Source organism: Nelumbo lutea, chromosome 1 (assembly GCF_056320005.1).
Source record: "Nelumbo lutea isolate HS-2025 chromosome 1, American lotus-T2T, whole genome shotgun sequence".
NCBI classification, from domain to species: Eukaryota; Viridiplantae; Streptophyta; class Magnoliopsida; order Proteales; family Nelumbonaceae; genus Nelumbo; species Nelumbo lutea.
In genome coordinates, this window is record NC_142684.1 from 17,228,154 (window position 1) to 17,245,427 (window position 17,274).

The following is a 17,274-nucleotide window of genomic DNA, read 5'->3' on the forward strand; positions in this document are numbered from 1 at the left end:
GCATTGACAAATGATAAACCAATGCATATTTACATTGATAATAAGATGTAAAAGTACATCTATAAAAAAGAAGTAAATTTGCATGGGCTTTTGATAAAAAAAAAAAAGCATATGCTTTATTAGAATTCATGTATGCATCCATTACAATTAAAAGTCTGTTTGGTAAGAAGGTAAATTTGTTAGTGCAAAACTAACCCAATTTTATAATTTATATGAACCGTTTTACACTACGTATTTGCATTCACACTTATTTACATCGTTTCCAAACACAGCCTTAAGAACGTCCCCTCACCATTTTGGTTTTCTTATATTTTATTAAACCAAACACAGCTTAAGAGACACCTGAAATCACACCAGCTTATCAAGAACTTTCATGTGCAAGATGTCAAACAGTTGGTAAGGTCTCCTGTTGGTTGTAAAATTCTACCCGAGTTGGGGGATGGGTAAAATTCTGCTTCATGCCATTAATAAACAACAGAGAGATATGAGAATCGTTTACAAGAAAATGAAGAGAGATCCTCTAACTTGTGGCAGCAACCAACCAGACTCAAATCAATCTATCTCGGTAGATCAAAGTAAAACCCTATCACAAATGCTATCACTCATATTTTTGACTTGGATCTTTCAATTTCTCTTTATAAGCTTGTCAGTTCTTGTACTAGTCGACATGACATTACTAAATATGTTTATTATTCGTGTTTATCTCCTTGTTCCTACTCCTTTGTGTCCATCTTTTTTTTCTACCCATGTTCCCACCAAGTACTCAAGATGTTGTGTCTAATCTAAAATAGAAAGAGACAGTGAATGAAGAAATGAAAGACTTTATGAAAGCCAAGACTTGTAAACTAGTGGATCTATCAAAAGAGAAACGCACTATAGGGTGTAAGTGAATGTTCACTATAAAGCACAAGGAAAATGGCTCAATTGAAAGATACAAGACTAGGCTGATGGCAAAAGGATTTACTCAAAGAGACGAAATTGACTACAATGAGACATTTACTCCAATTGTAAAACTTAATACAATTCGAGTTTTATTGTCATTTACTACAAATTTCTTTTGGGAATTACATCAGTTGGTTGTGAATAATGCTTTCTTGAATAAGGATCTACATGAGGATGTATTTATGAATTATCAACATAGCTATGACTTTCAAGTGAATGTATGCAAGCTAAGGAAAGCCTTATATGGGCTAAAGCAATATTGTCAAGCTTGGTTTGAAAAACTTTGTAGGGACATGAAAAGAGTGGGATACGCTCAAAGTGGTGTTAATCATACTTTTTTTATGAATTGGTGTTGATCATACTTTGTTCATAAGAAAACAAGATAATATGCTTACAACTCTCATAGTCTATATGGAGGATATGGTTTAATCAGAATGAATGATCCGAAAGAGATAAAAAGATTGAAATGATTCTTGGCATCCGAATTTGAAATTAAAGATTTAGACCATCTCATATACTTCTTTAGGATTAAACTTGTAAGGTAATATAAAATCCAAATTCTCATATAACAATTAATAATAAAATCCCAATTCTCAATTCAATCTTGAACTATGTGAAATACCAGCATTCATGAATTACCATAGACAAAATTGGAAAATAAACAATATACCCACGATTAGAATGAAGACAAAATCATCGCATGTTCAACCAAGGATAAAAAATAACTATGCTTTACAGATTTCTATGTATTGTAAGTCAGTGGCTACACCTGTAATGGAGTTCCTCTAAGAAGTAGGTGTCGCTGACACCGATATCTATCAAGATCACGTGCTAGAACCGATTCTCTATCCTTCAAACGTTGTGCTTCATCAATTATGATATACTTCCAATCAACTCTTGAGAACTTTGAACGATCATACACGATGAACTCATATGTCGTAACCAGCACATTAAACTTCATGGCACAACCTCCTAAATAAAGTATTTCGGTTTAAACAAGAAGGTTCAGCAAAGTATCAACGGTTCACATATCAATGAAAAAGAAAATAAAGACAGACACTTGAGAAAATAACTTTGATCTTCCAGATATGGTCCGCATCCAATTACTTCGAATGTGAGCCTGGGGACCGAGTGTTCTACATAAAGCAAGAAAATCTAAATGTGGCACTTCAGTAGAAAAATACGTAATTCCAGTTGATTTTCATATGTAAGAGCATTTCAGACCGAGAGAGAGAAAGAGAGAGAGTGTGTGTGACAATTTTCTTTGCCTTTTGTCAACCTCCATAGAGTACAAAAAGATTTACTCAGTAGCCCAAAAAGGATAGTCTCTAGGTGCTTTAGTGACACATGACAAGGGTTAGAAGATTTGGAGACTAAATACCGAAATCGAACAACTATTAGAAGAATAAATACTTATTGCAAGGCAAGGAGAAATTATCCATAAAAAAAAACTGGTTGTACAAAAGTAAAGAAAAATAAGATTGTAACCATTGTGACTCATCGCTTGACCCATTGGAAACTTTTCCTTGCTTTTGCTTTTCCAGGTTTCTTCCTTTCAACCACACGTGGATCTCTCGTCAATAATCCAGCTAACCAAAAAAATGAAATGTTCAGCAGAAGCCAAAAAAATCCATCAAATTACCAAGGAATGAAAAATTATACGTTTGTAATATTTCTCTTGAACATGTTTTGGTCTACAATCCATTAAATGTGCACACACGATTGCACTACAAGTGAATCCATTTTTAAACACATCATTCATATCATATAATAAAACACATCACGATCCGAGTGCAGACATATTGAATTATTGACAACAGCTAAAGGCTTGACACCCTCCAAAACACACACACACACATCCCAGCAACACAAGGCACAAAAAGTGCGAGGGGCTTTTAGCACCCGGGGCGCATAGTGTAAACCTTCTTAAAGCAAAACATAATTTTTAAAAATTTTCAAAAAATGCAAAATGCTATTAAAGAAAAACATTAAAAAGAGTGCATACTTAAATGTTAAACTAAATGTTTTAAAAAGCCCATTAGGTAAAATTAAAATGAGTAAACATAACAAACAAAAACCATAGGCAAAGTGAATGTAAAAATAAAATTAAACATAACATATAAAACATATTTAAGCACGTAAAACTTTCAAGCCCTTCATTTCTTTCCCAATTGCACATTACTCCAATTCTACGAGCCACATTTTATTGAGCCCTTTAGGCAAGCCCAAACAAGTCCCCCGGCCCAGACTTCATGCTTAAAAAAGAAGAAAAAATGTCAAATTTAACAAAACACACCTGGGCGAAAGTTACACGCTTTCTAAAGTGGCTACAGCAGGACCTGGGCGAGGTGCAAGTCTTAAAAAGCACCTTATCTATGCACCTAGACAGGCACACCTTTTCCACCATTGATACATGCATGCATACACAGTCAGAGAGAGAGATTTTGCATTACCTGATCTGAGGTAGGGACGCAAACCCGGTTCCCAGTTTTGTAATGCCCTACCGATCCCCAGCCGAATGGCACCAACTTGACCTGTTTTAAAATGATGAATTCATTGCTCCAAACCAACAACCAAAAGAGGACAAGGGAAGCAAGCAATAAAACAAGAACTTATAGGTTTTGGAGTTTTCAAAAAGGACTATAAAGAAAAGTTATTTCAAAACAATAGAATATAGTAGGTTGCATCATAATCATCTAAGCCTTGTCCCAACTATATGGGTTTGGCTTACATGAATCCTGTTTTGTTATTCCATTCTGATCAGTGTGATATCCATTGTTATATATTAGGTCACATGATTTCAGGAATTTCACTGAACAGAATAGAATGGCAAGACAGGACTCATGTTCCAACCCAATACAGTTGGGATAAGGCTTACATAACAACAAAGATGATTTCAAGATTTAGGACAATATACAAACAACAAACAATGAAAAAGCTAGTCAGGCACTGTATTGTTACAGTTGCTAAAAGGGTGTAACCAGCCTAGATATTGTTCAACTTGCATAATGCCTCAGGACTTCAAACTTATTGCAAATGTAGTTGACAAAAATGTATTTTAAAGTCTGCAAACACCAATCTCGAGCTCTTGCAGGAGGAGCATAAAAAGATACCCAAGTTTCTATGATGACAGATCATAGGCAAAACTGGATGCTATGCAAGAAAATAGATGCATGAAAGGAGTAAACAAAGACAAGCCACTGCTAATTCCATCTTTAAAGCACAGGGATAGTTGGTATCTTGATGAAATATCTGACTGCTTCCAATTTATGGACCAGCAATACCACTTAATATCTACTTGTCATACCTTGAAAAGTATAAAATCACATTTTGATTGAGAATAAAAAGAACCATTCTGCATCTTGCGGTCTACTGTCGACCATCAAAATATCAACAAAATCCCTTCCCTTCCTAGTTTCCTGTGATATAAATATAACATGAATTTCAACTAGACATAAATGGAAGGAAACAGCCAATGTAGCTGGTGTACAAGACATTGAAGGTTAGGTTTAGGTGATATGTCTAGAAGAACCAGATGTTGAAGGGAAAGCACAAATCAGGAATTACTGGGAATGAAGGCCCTTTTTGAACCTAATTGGAGGAATGTTAGTAAACAATGACTTGATGCAACTCTCTGAACTTTTTTTTGGAGAAGTACCAAAAAGAATTCTATCTCGTAGGCTTGTAGCATATCTTTTCATGATCGATGGTGTCTACCGTATCTGTAGGGCATTATTTTCCAAGAGCTGCATATGGCATGGCACTATACCATTTAGAATATGTTACCTTTCTCTTCTCTAAAACAAAATATATATCATATTCTGTAGGAGCAGCAATGGGTACAACCAATACCCATACCTACACAGGCCTAGAACCAATGAACCAGTACCTAGGCCTAAATTTTATGCCCGTTGCAACCCTGGGTCCTGGTCCAAAATACAGACATGATGCCCTTATAGGTTCCAACTCCAGTCAGTTCCAGCAGACAGGTACCCACAAGTTTGACATGTAAGAATATTTGATTAAAAATTAATAATGTAAAATAGAACAAATAATGAACTAATTAACTGATTACAATTGCTAAAAGAAAAAGTATATCATCATCTTTAATGTTGTTCAACAAAAAGCTGAACATATTTAGCATGCAGTATTAGATATCTTTTAACATAAATATGACCTCTGATGAAGTGAATGCTCACCTGAGACCCCACCACCTTTCACAGTGCACTTGACATCCCAAAGACCCAATGTTTTGGTCTCAGAAAATGGTCGAAGAAGATCTGCACGATGATCAAGGAGCGGGAAATAGACATCAAACTGCTTGTCATTAACAATAAATTTTCCATCACCAGGTTCAATCCAGACACGGGCAATGCTGCATTTCCTTCTTCCAGTTCCATAAGCCCTACCCTTCTCATCAACCTGCCTCACTCGTGCTTTGGCAACTTCTTCCTGCTTTTGGCGCTCTATTTCAGCTCTTGTAGATTTCCTTTCATTTTTCTCTAAACGTATATCCTCTATTTCAGTTAGAGGGGGCAGACCCTCAACATTTTCCAAATCCTTGAGGAGCATCAAACTGTCTAGCATTGCTTCTGTTATTCCTGATGCTGCAATAAGGTCTCCAAATGCACGGTTGGGACCTGTAGTCACAGATATAGTAATCAAAGGAACCTTTAGTATACAACATAATGAAAAGAATGTCCAGATCGATTTGCCCATGCTACTTTAAATATATGAAACTTTTTTGTAGTTCATAACAATGATAAAAAAAATTGATGGTGCAGTAGAATGATCTCAATAGGAACAGTATTTTACAAAAATATCTAGTTCTGCACAGAATCATTATAGTTTATTGACAATTTTGGTTGATGGCATGATGATTTAGACAAGGACTGCTTAAACTAATATGCTTTGAGAGCAACTGGAAAATTATCTCTACAATGTCATTGGAAGCTAAAAAATGACTTACAATTCATACCAGATAGCAACCAACCAAAGCCAAAGTCAATTTACCATGGAAACAATTGAGTAAACTGAGGATAAGTTAAAATGAATCTATAGTTCTGGACAACCCAAACAAAACTATTTTGGGTTCGGGCTGGTTTAGGTGATAGTTACTCAGCCAACCCATACGTCTTTTTGTACATGTTCTTTTTTATCACTTTACCATGATAAAGATATATCATTGATCATAGGAAAAGAAATTCCTACTGTTGAGAGCCCCAGCAGAAGAGGAGCATAGCCTTAAAAGAGGATCACAATGCAATCACTGAAAACAGCATACAGCTGACCAATGACAGGAAATACATCCTCATCACTGTAACCCAGCATGATATGTCTGCACACATTTGAAGTAACTGAATGCTTGTGTTAAAGACCTGAACCCAAGTCATTCAACACTCACAGCAACCCCCTAAATAGATATTAAAATGAAACATTGCAGAAAATACTTGCTAGAGATCAATGAACGAGCCATACGAAGAGGAAATATTGCAGCTTACCTTTTAGTGTACCCAAAAGTTCTTGCTCTTCCTTTTCGAGCTGCTTATCGGCCTCACTCCTTTTCCTCTCCAAACCTTCATCACCAATCCTCGGAAGTGCCTCAACTACCCCTAAATCGAAAACCTCATCCCTGTCTTCATCTACGAAACTCCAAGGCCGATACCCCTCAGCCGTCTCCCACTCATCGCTTCCGTCGCTTTTTTTAGATCCGAACTCCTTGTCGATCTCAGAGAAAATATCACCTTTCTCGGTCGAATCCTTCGACCAAGATTCATCATTTCCTTGGGATTCGACGGTCGTTGTCTTCTCCGATCCAACGCCGCAGTAGGCGTCGCCGTCCGCAATTCCGGCGAGACTTCCCTCACCGTCACGGAACAAGGAGTCCTCATCGTTATGATTATCCGGCAAGAATCTCCATGAAGTCGACGTAGATGAATCTTTAGTGGCGCCACCTCCATTATCCTTTCGATTGCTCGAGAAACATCGAAAGGATTCGAGAATGAAATTGTAATTAGGATTGAAGGGAGGAAGGTGAGAATGGTTCGAGGGCTGTGAAGGAAGACAAAAGTTTCTCAATGAAGTTAGCGACAGTAAACGGCGATGAGAGAAGCCGGAGATGAAGCGAGTGAGCATTGTGAAGCGACAGAGACAATAGGAAGTAAGCCAGGCGCCCACCAGGAGGGGGGGTGTTTTGTCCTCACGAGTAGGGTTTTGGAGAGATGAAGAAGATGGCTGCAAACGGATCGGATCTGGATAGATCCACTTTATTTTTCCAGCTCTCTCACGGTTATTGGTTAATCGGTTGACCAGTTCAGTTAATCGTCGATTTAGTTTGTCAGTTTTTTATTTTTATAATATATATTATATAAATATATAATATTATATTTTAAATAATAAATAACATATCATATATTATAAATATATTTTAGATTATAAATAACATATCATATATATAAAATATATATATCGCTTTTGGCCAATTCAGTTTCTTGTTTTTTTTTTAGTTTTTTGCTCACTCCTACTCTCTAGATCTAGGACTGGGAATCTATAATTATGGGTGCAGCTAGGCGGGCCCAAGCCAAGCCCGAATCAGCCCAACCCGTAAATTTACATGGGTGCAACTGGGTAGGGGTTGTGAAGGTCGGTCTAAGGAAATTCAGGTGGCTTCAGCTGAGGGTAGTCCGTCCCATTCTACGAGAACAGCGAAGGCATCCTGATTGATGCGTGACCGGACAAGAGCTCGAGGTTGGAGGATGGGTCTGCCGTCCTTTAGAGGGGGTAGAGAAGGCACGTGATTAGGGGGAGTCCCTATAAAAGGCTTCAGTAGGGACACATGGAAGATGTCATGGATTTTGTTGTGTTCCGGTAGCTCGAGTTGATAGGCAACCTTTCCGATCTGCCGTAGAACCTTGAAGGGCCTGTAAAATTTTGGGGCTAGCTTGGGGGGGCCTCGATGCCTGAGGGAGAGCTGCCGGTAGGGTTGGAGCTTCAACCAAACGAACTGTCCTGGCTCGAATGTGACTTCGCGATGGTGCTGATCGTAGGCTTGCTTCATGCGCATCTGTGCCTGCTGTAGCGATCCACCACTACGAATAAGACTAATAAATGAGCATACTTGGAGAGGCGATCCACCACTACGAATAAGACTAATTTCCCTCCGACTTTAGGCAAGCCTTCAATGAAGTCCATGGAGATATCGGCCTAGATCTGTGTTGGGAGTGAGAGAAGCTGCAGGAGGCCTGTTGGGTGTAAAATCTCCCATTTTTGTTGCTGACATATGGAGCAGTTCTGGATGAAATCCCTAACTGAGCCGCGCATACCATGCCAATGAAAATTGGCGCAGATGCAGTGCAACGTCTTCTGAACCCCTTCATGGGTGGCGTTATGGATGCTGGTGATGATGGCTAGAATCAATGGACAATCTGTCGGGAGATATACCCTTCCTTTGTACAACACAAGTCCCTCGTGGATGGACCAGTTCGGGTTGGTTATTCCTGATTGTAATTCTTGCACCAGATCCCTCCATGTTGGTGATTGGGGCAATACGCTCCTTAGGTTCTCCAATAGGGTAACGCGGGGCCGGGAGATTGCGTCTTCATCATGCCTAGACAGTGCATCTGCGGCCCGGTTTGAAGCCCTTGCCCTGTGGTCTACGCAGAAGTCAAACCCTAGCAGTTTACTTGCCCAGTGCTGTTGGTGTGGAGTAGTAAGCCGCTGCTCTAGAAGGTACTTGAGGCTGTAAGGGTCTGTCTTGACGACAAAGGGTCTGCCCCACAAATATGGCCTCCAGTGTTGTACGGCTTTGGCAAGCCCGATCAATTCACGCTCGTAGGCTGGTAGCTTTAGGTGCCGGTCCGCTAGCTTGCGGCTGAAGAAGGCTATGGGGTGCTCTTGTTGTTGCAGCACTGCGTCGATGCTTATACCAGATGCATCACACTCAACTGTAAATTCCTGGTTAAAGTTTGGTAGCTGCAGCACGGGGGTAGAGGATAGTGAATCTCTTAAGTTTGTGAAGGCGGCGTCCGCTGCTTCATCCCACTGAAATGCATTCTTCTTTAACATCTTGGTCAATGGGGCAGCCAGGAGTCTGTAATCTCTTACAAACTTGCGGTAGTATCCAGTGAGTCCTAAGAACCCGCGGAGAGCCCTAGTGGACTGAGGCTTGGGCCATTCCCGAATGGCCTAAATCTTGGAGTCATCTACCGAGACTCCTTCCCTGCTGATTATATGTCCTAGATAAAGGACCTGTTGCTCTCCGAAAGAACATTTGGTTCGTTTTAGGAAGAGCTTATGTTGGTGTAGCAGCTCCAAAACCGTCCGTAGGTGATGAACGTGCTCCACCCATGATGTACTGTAAATTAGGATGTCGTCAGAAAATACTAAGATGAACCTACGGAGGTGGGGTCGAAATACCTCGTTCATCAAGGCCTGAAATGTGGATGGAACGTTGGTGAGACCAAAAGGCATGACTAGGAATTCAAAGTGGCCCTGATGCATTTAGAAGGCTATTTTTTTCACATCCTCGGGGGCCATCCGGACCTGGAAGTAGCCTGACCTGAGATCCAGTTTAGAGAAATATTGAGACCCGTGGAGCTCATCTAGTTGTTCGTCTACCACAGGAATCGGGAACTTGTCCTTGATAGTCCTGTTGTTGAGTTCCCAGTAGTCCACACAAAACCTCTAGGTGCTGTCTTGTTTTGGTACCGGCAAGACTGGCAAAGAGAATGGGGAGCGGTTGGGGCGGATAATTCCTTGTTTCAGCATTTCTGTACATTGGCTCTCTATCTCGTCTTTCTGTAGGTGTGGGTAGCGGTACAGCCGAACGACAACGGGTCCTGGCCCTGGCATTAAGGGGATTCGATGGTCACACGATCGGACATGGAGAGTATGCACCTGTGGTCACACTATCTCGTCTGTACATTGTCTCTCTATCTCGTATTTCTCTCCATCTCTGCAGTGTGCAAGGCGTCGCCATGGAGAGTATGCACCTGTGGTCTTTTTGCTCTCATCTTGGTCCCTTTCTAGGTGACATGTTTCCCATGTAGGTTAAACGTCATGGTCAAGGCACTAAAATCCCATAGGATAGGGCCGAGGGTGATGAGCCACTTAATTCCCAACACTATATCGAACTCGTCTAGGGGCAATACAAACAGATCAGCGAGGAACGGTTCAGAATCCACCTGTATTTGGATGTTTTGCCAGATCCCCGGACTGTGAACTCTATCCCCATTGGCTACGGCTACCTAAAGCCGTTGTTTGCCTTCCACCGGTAGTTTCAGCTGGAGCGCAGCTTGCTTGCTGATAAAATTATGTGTGCTCCCTGAGTCCATCAGAACCCGTACCTATTTTCTTGCCACTTGGGCCTACAACTGCATGGTTTGGGAGTTTTGTATTCCGGTGATGGCGTGGAGGGAGATCTCGGGTTCTAGTGTTGTCTACTCCTCTTCCTCCTCCTTCAATTCGTCGACCAGGAGGCAGAATAACTGCTTGCAACGGTGGCTGGCGGAGTACAACTCATCACAGTTGAAGCATTGGCCCTTGGCCTGGCGTTCCACCATCTCGGCTCTGGATAGGCGTCTAATGGGAGGTGTCGTCGTGTTGCTTCCTATGTTGGTTGCAGATCAAGGAGTGTTACTGGTGAAAGGTCGTGGTTCCCTGTTGGCTGCCAGCAAAGACCCTCCTCTAGTAGGCTTCGGGTTTGTCCAAGCCATTGTTGGGCGTCCCATGCTGGACGGCCCTCAGCTAATCTGCAGTTTGTGCTCGAAGGCTTGGGCTAAATTCATTGTCGTGACCAGGTTAGGCGGGCTCTGCATCTTTACATCAACTCTTAGAGGTTCGGCTAGACCAGCTGTGAACATATCCACCTGTTGGTCTGGGCGTACTGAAGAGGCTTTGGCAAGAAGGGTTTGAAACTGCCGCTGATACTCTGCTACGGTCCCGGTCTGCTTGAGGTTAATGAGTTCCCCCAAGGGGTTACTTGTTAATGGGGGTCCGAACCAAAGGAGGCAGTACGACTTGAACTGATCCCAACTAAGACCTGGTTCTTCCTGCTCCACTCAGTAGAACCAGAGCTGCGCTTCTTCAGTCAGGTGGAATGCGGCCAGGCTGACCTTGTCCTTCTCCTCCGTGCACTGATTACGGAAAAATTGCTCACAGTGGTACAACCATCCCAGTGGGTCACCGCTACCGTTGCATGAGGGAAACTCCAGACGACTATATTTGGGTATGACCACTACTGCTGGGGTGGCATTCTATTGTTCACCGAAGCCCTCGGCCCGATCTGGACGGCGGCTATTGTTGGTGGCCGCCTCTTCAGGACTCCTTTCTCTGGTGGAGAAGTATAACTCCAGTAGACACCGAAGCTCCCTGACATCCTCTTTGACTTCTCTTACTTCCGCGTGATTTTCCACGAGTCGATGTTCTAGTTCGTGAACCTTGGATGATAGTTGCTCCATGTCGCCCATGACACTAGGCTCTGATACCAATGTTATGGGCCCAGGCATAGGATCTCGTCATAGGGCGGTCCACGGGGAAAACTCCTTGCCTTCCCTTGCCCTTCCCTTTGCGTGCTGACCCTATTGTGGCGAACTAGGGGATGATTTGTTCAAGAGATCACCCTAACTCTTTTAAGCTCTTTCCTTGATCGAAAATTCCATGCTTTATTCCAATTCCAAGCCCCTTTAAATAGGAGGTTACAAGAGGGTTTCCTTATTGTATTCGGCTAGAATAATCCCTCTCTTATCGCAACTCAAACTCCTATCGAAATTCAAACTCTTACTTCTAATTAACTTCCTATTTCTAAGGGTAACTCAACTCCTATTAAGGATAGGGGATAAGGGAAAGTGTAGCTGGCGGTTGGCGAGCAGAGCTGCCGTGGCAGGAAAAGTGTGGGCCTACCCTGATGAGCTATCGTGTGGGCCCGCTCTACTACTGCTATCGGGCGGTGCGCGCGTCTCACAGTGCTACTGCCGTGTGGTGCATGCTACTGCCGTGCGGTGCGTGTTGCTGTCTAGTGCTGCTATCATGCGGTGCGTGCTGTTGCCTAGTGTTGCTGTCGTGCGGTGCGTGTTGCTGCCTATGACTGCGCCGCAACGCGCTGCCGGGCGGTGTGTCCATAACATCCTCAGGCTAGGCCTGACTCAAAACCTCGGGCTTTTGAATTTTGTAGTTGGACTTGGGCCTAGCATTTAGGTACCCCAAACATGGCCCAAGTCCGGTCTTACCTTATCCCAACCCATGCCATGTCTAATTATATACATGTTTATATGCAAATTAGTTACCCTTTTACCCAACCATTGGGTCATTGGGTTCAAGGTTCAAAAAATCATTATGTATTGGCCCGTATAGGCCGATACGTATCATTTTGGGACCCCTCCGATACGCCCCTACAATGGGTGTATCAGGGGTCTGACCGGTTCAGGGGGTGGAGCCCTAAACTGGTCCCCCTTAACCGGTTGCGAAAAAAATAAAAAGAATCAATAAAAATGAGTATCGATTCGCCTAATACGCCCCTACCAACGTATCGATATTTTGAACCTTGATTGGGTTACACAGGTTATAAACTTTTGAATGACTTAACACTGTGCTAGGTTGCCATGTTGGAGTGATTTTTTATTTTATTTTGTGTAGCTTTTCACAATCTTTGAAACCCTACTATACGGCAAATACTCATGTTTTGCCTCAATTTTCAATTTATAAAAAATTTAAAACTAAAATAAAAAGTACAAATTATAAATATTATATGCACACACATATGGGTGTCAAACGACCGGTTTTGGATTGGATCCAACCTGATCCAAACCTTATCAAATTGGGTTTGGACGATCCATTATAATTATTGGATTGGGTCAATCCAAAATAAATTGGTCCATATTCTTATTGGTCTAAATTGGACTTAAACCAAATTTCCAATAATCCGATCATGTAACCAAATTATTCTCCAATTTGAAACCTATCAAAACTGAAGTTGGCATAAAATCACTTTTATAAAAGTAATTTTATGAAAAATACTTTTTCAAAAGCATTTTTACTAAAATACTTTTTACGAAAGCACTTTTACAAAAGTACTTTTATGAAAGCACTTTTACTGAAACAATTTTGTAAAAACGCTTTTACAAAAGCATATTTATAAAAGTACTTTTACAAAAGCACTTTTATAAAAGTATTTTTACATGAAAGCACTTTTATGAAATCACTTTTACAAAAGTACTTTTATAAAAGCACTTCTATGAAAGTACTTTTATAAAAGCACTTATATGGAAGTACTTTTATAAAAGTACTTTTACGAAAGCACTTTTATGAAAGTATTTTTATTAATGTAGTGTTTGAGAACACTTAAGTACTTCTTTTAAGACATGGGACCATACATTAAGTGATTTTTAAGTACTTATGGGTGTTTGGTAAAAAAAAGGGTAAGAAGTACTTATTATTAAAAAAAAATACTTAAAAAAGTGACATGGATGTGGCTTTTTTTTCAGCACTTTTTGAAGAAGGTGCTTCTTCATTCGAATGGGACAAAATTGTCCTTGTTTTTTTCTTTAATGACAAAACTACCCCAACTCGAGTTTATCATCTTCTTCTTCCATTCGAAACCCTACAACAATAGGCAGCGACAACGTTTGGTTGCAGGTCCACCGGTGAATTTGGGTGCTAAATCCAATTTCTTTGTGGAAAATTGCTTGCGTAGCACTTGTTATCTTCAATTGAACAAATATCCTCCATACCTAATCTCTGTTGAGATCTTTGGGTTGATTCCACATACGGACAATGACTTCCTCACAATTTTGTGTCAAGATCAAGTTAGAGGACTGCAACTAGTGAAAGATGGGAGATTGATCACTATAAAACCCAATCCGGAAGCTCTAATTATCAATATTGGCGACTTATTTGAGGTATTCCAATTCGCTTTCATTACTGTAATCCAATCCCAGCTGTTGAACCCAGATGTTCTTGCGATGCAAGCATGGAGCAATGGTCTTTGTAAGAGTGTCCAGCACCGAGTCATGGCGAACAGACAAGTGGAACGATTCTTTGTAGCGTATTTCTTTTGTCTATCCTACGATTCCGTGATAAAAAGTTGTAGAGAGCCTTTGGTTTACAAAAAGTTTAGCTTTAGAGAATATCAACAGCAGGTTCAAGAGGACGTCCAGACAGTAGGATACAAGGTTGAGCTTTCCAGGTTTCTCCTTCGAAGCTAGTGCACTTCAACAAGAGAGGAAATGGAAGCAACAAAGAATGAAGTTGGAGGCAAACCAAATGCTAAGATATCAAATGGACTAGCTGGGGATAAAGCTAGAAGACAATAGAAGAAGGAGAGGGAGTCAAGAGAGACTCGGGAGGCGGAAATGGGAATTCGAGAATTTTGTGAAGGTTGTTAATTAGAGGAGCCTTTCTATTGTCCAATCTACAATTCTGGCGGTTCTGACAGTTCCAGTGAAGAAAATGAGACGAAGAGGGAGAGATCTGAGTAATCTACAATGGAGGGTAAAATTGTCATTTGTGTCAATATAAACACTTATGGGGAAAGTAGCTTACCAAACATCCCCACTTCAATAAGTGTTTAAAAACATAATAAGTGATTTGAAAAGTGGGTTACCAAACAACCTTAAGTATTTGTTAAAATAAGTACTTCCACTTCTTTTAACAAGTACTTATTCATCAAACAGGGCCGAAAGCACATAGTAATTTTTCAGATTTTTTTCATTTTAATATATTTTTGCAATTTTTATATATAATTTTTTATATTTCATTCAATTTAGATTGGATCCAATCCAGTCCGTTTACATTTTAATGGATTGGATTGGATTTGGACTAGATTGGGTCCACTCCATTTGTAAGTAAACTCACATTGGACTGGATTGGGTTGGACCAAATCTAGTCCAATTGACACCTCTACCACACATACACGTAGGGGTGAGCAAAAAACAAAAAAAACAAAAAACCGAATCGACTGAAAAACCGACCGAAACCGAACCAAAAAACTGGTTAACCGAACCGGTCAATTCCGTTTTAATTCGATATTCTTAAAAAACTGCTAGTTTTGGTTCAGTTTCAGTTAACCATTTAAAAAACAGGTGGTTAACCGAACTGACCAATATATATACAGTAATATATGTTTATATATATATATATATATATATATCGAATAAAAGAGTTGAAAAAGACTTTCATCCTTTCTTTTAAAATTTGAACTTTTCATTGAAAGTTCTGCCATCCATCAATTTTCTACTTTTCTTGTATTTTCCCCAAACTACGAGTGTCAGACTTCTTTTGACTCTTCTCTCTCTCTCTCTCTCTCTCTCTCTCTCTCTCTCTCTCTGTGTTCCCTTCTCTTCTAATCTTCTTCTTCTTAAACTCTTCTCAGTCTTCTTCTTTGACTCTTCCTATTCTCCACTCCAAATGGTCGTGCGGCCCACACCAACCACCAACACGGCAACACCAAGTGGCAACATTGGCAATCGCCGCTTCACTGGCAAGCAAGGACTGACCTCTGTATCTCTCTTTTCTCTCTCACCTCCGCTCTCTACATCTTCAACAAGCTCTCAAGCTCTCACTTCAAGCTCTCTGCGTTTCTGACAAGCGACAACACCGACACCAACCAGTCCGGCATCGACAGCAACCACTGACACCAACTAGTTCGGCATCGACAACAACCACCTACACCAACCAGTCCGGCACCGGAAGCAACCACTGACGGTTTTAGTTTCTTTTTCATTTTAAGTGCATAAAAAAACCAAAAAACTGAACCGCGGTTAACCAGTCCACTGGTTAACCAATTGCATCAGTTCGGTTTCGATTTGGATATTTAAAAAATCGATCAGGTCAGTTCGGTTTGAAAAAAATATCCCACAGTTCGATTCCCTACACACATGTACAGATGGATAACGTGTCATGGTTTAACTTGCCCGACTCACACAATTGAGCCATTGATCTATTTCCTAAAGGCAAAAACTATTCAGCCTCTAAGCTAGTTTTTAAAATACTGGTCTTATTTGTTGATTGAAGTAAATAATATTTATTCTAAAAAAATACTTTATTAATTAACTTAAAAATGAACTATGTTTTAAACATAAGCATATTATTTACCCTAATAATATAATAAATAATTAATATAATTAATCATTAAATATTTTTGTTTCAATATAATTAATTTTTATTAAAAATTATATAGGTCACTTTCATTTCTAGTGCCACATTTTACATATTTGATTTGACTAGCAGGCCCCTGTGCATCGCACGGAATTAGACTTAAAATTTATTGTTCTATGGAGCTACACAACTCGGGGGTAGGGATAGCAATTTTCTCCATCCCCACTAAGTACCTGGCCTCCCCAATCAGGCAAGAATGGGATGGAGATTGCCTTAGTGGGGATAGGATGGGGATGGAATTAATAAGAATACCTAATTAAGGACGAGGAGTGAAGTCCACACCCCGCCCCAACCCCAATTATATATATTAAATATGTGTATATATTATATTAAATATTTAATAATATTTATGTTATTTATATATCAAAATATATTTAAAATATTATTTGCATTTAAAAATTTCCTTTATTTTAAATAAATACCTTTCTAAAAACAAACTTTTAATTAAAAAATTCAGGGATTCAGGTCCCCAATGGGGAAGCCCTCTCTATTGAAGACCGGGGATGCAAGCTAAACTTTTTTACAAGGATTATGTTAAAACTCAAGGTCATGGTGGGAAGTATGATCCTCTCCCTGAACCTGCCCATTGCCATTCCTACCCTGGGGGTCATCCCCTAAACCTATAACATCCCCCAAACCCATAAATATAGTTCCATTAATTATGGTAATTATAAATGTAGGATCTAATACTTATGGAAATAGAACTACAATTACAAACAAATTCTTTATCCACAAAATAAAAATATAATTCATAAAAAAAGTAAAAATATACTTTACCATGATGGAGTCCTTTTTTCTTCTTCCTCCTCCTCCTCCTCTTCTTCTTCTTCTTCTTCTTCTTCTTCTTCTTCTTCTTCTTCTTCTTCTTCTTCCTTCTTCTTCTTCTTCTTCTTCTTCCTCTTTTCTCCAGTTTTTTACTCTTCCCAAAGTAAAAATTAAAAACTGTTTATTCTTTCTTTTGTCCTAAAGCAGATCTCTCAATGGTGGAATATACTTTCCACCGAAAATATGTGAAAAGATATTGAAAAAGTAAAACACCTAGAGTAGGTCAATCCTTGCTTTTCGTTAACCTAGGGTGCGATACAATTTTGTATCGAGTCGTATCACGTTGTACCGACCAACACAACGCAATATGCAGCGATATGGCACCATATCATAACGATGCCTACAATTGATACTCTC

General features: G+C 40.1%; 1 protein-coding gene across 4 annotated transcripts; it reads right to left on the minus strand.

The window, feature by feature from the left end:
• Window positions 1-1,484: 1,484 nt before the first annotated feature.
• Window positions 1,485-7,211, minus strand: LOC148873739 (Ribosomal protein S5 domain 2-like superfamily protein). Of its 4 annotated transcripts, XR_016104767.1 has the most exons (6): window positions 6,444-7,211; window positions 5,142-5,582; window positions 3,396-3,476; window positions 2,431-2,531; window positions 2,016-2,078; window positions 1,485-1,914 (listed from the first exon to the last, which is right to left on the minus strand). XR_016104767.1 is itself a non-coding variant. In XM_088963500.1 (5 exons), exons 1-4 carry the CDS (start codon window positions 7,075-7,077, stop codon window positions 2,440-2,442), a joined length of 1,248 nt encoding a protein of 415 aa, XP_088819626.1. In that variant the 5' UTR covers window positions 7,078-7,211; the 3' UTR covers window positions 1,485-1,914; window positions 2,431-2,439. The 4 variants fall into 4 exon arrangements, 3 of the variants coding, with proteins under 3 accessions (XP_088819626.1, XP_088819627.1, XP_088819625.1); XM_088963500.1 differs by lacking the exon at window positions 2,016-2,078; XM_088963501.1 differs by having other exon boundaries at window positions 1,485-2,078.
• Window positions 7,212-17,274: the final 10,063 nt, after the last annotated feature.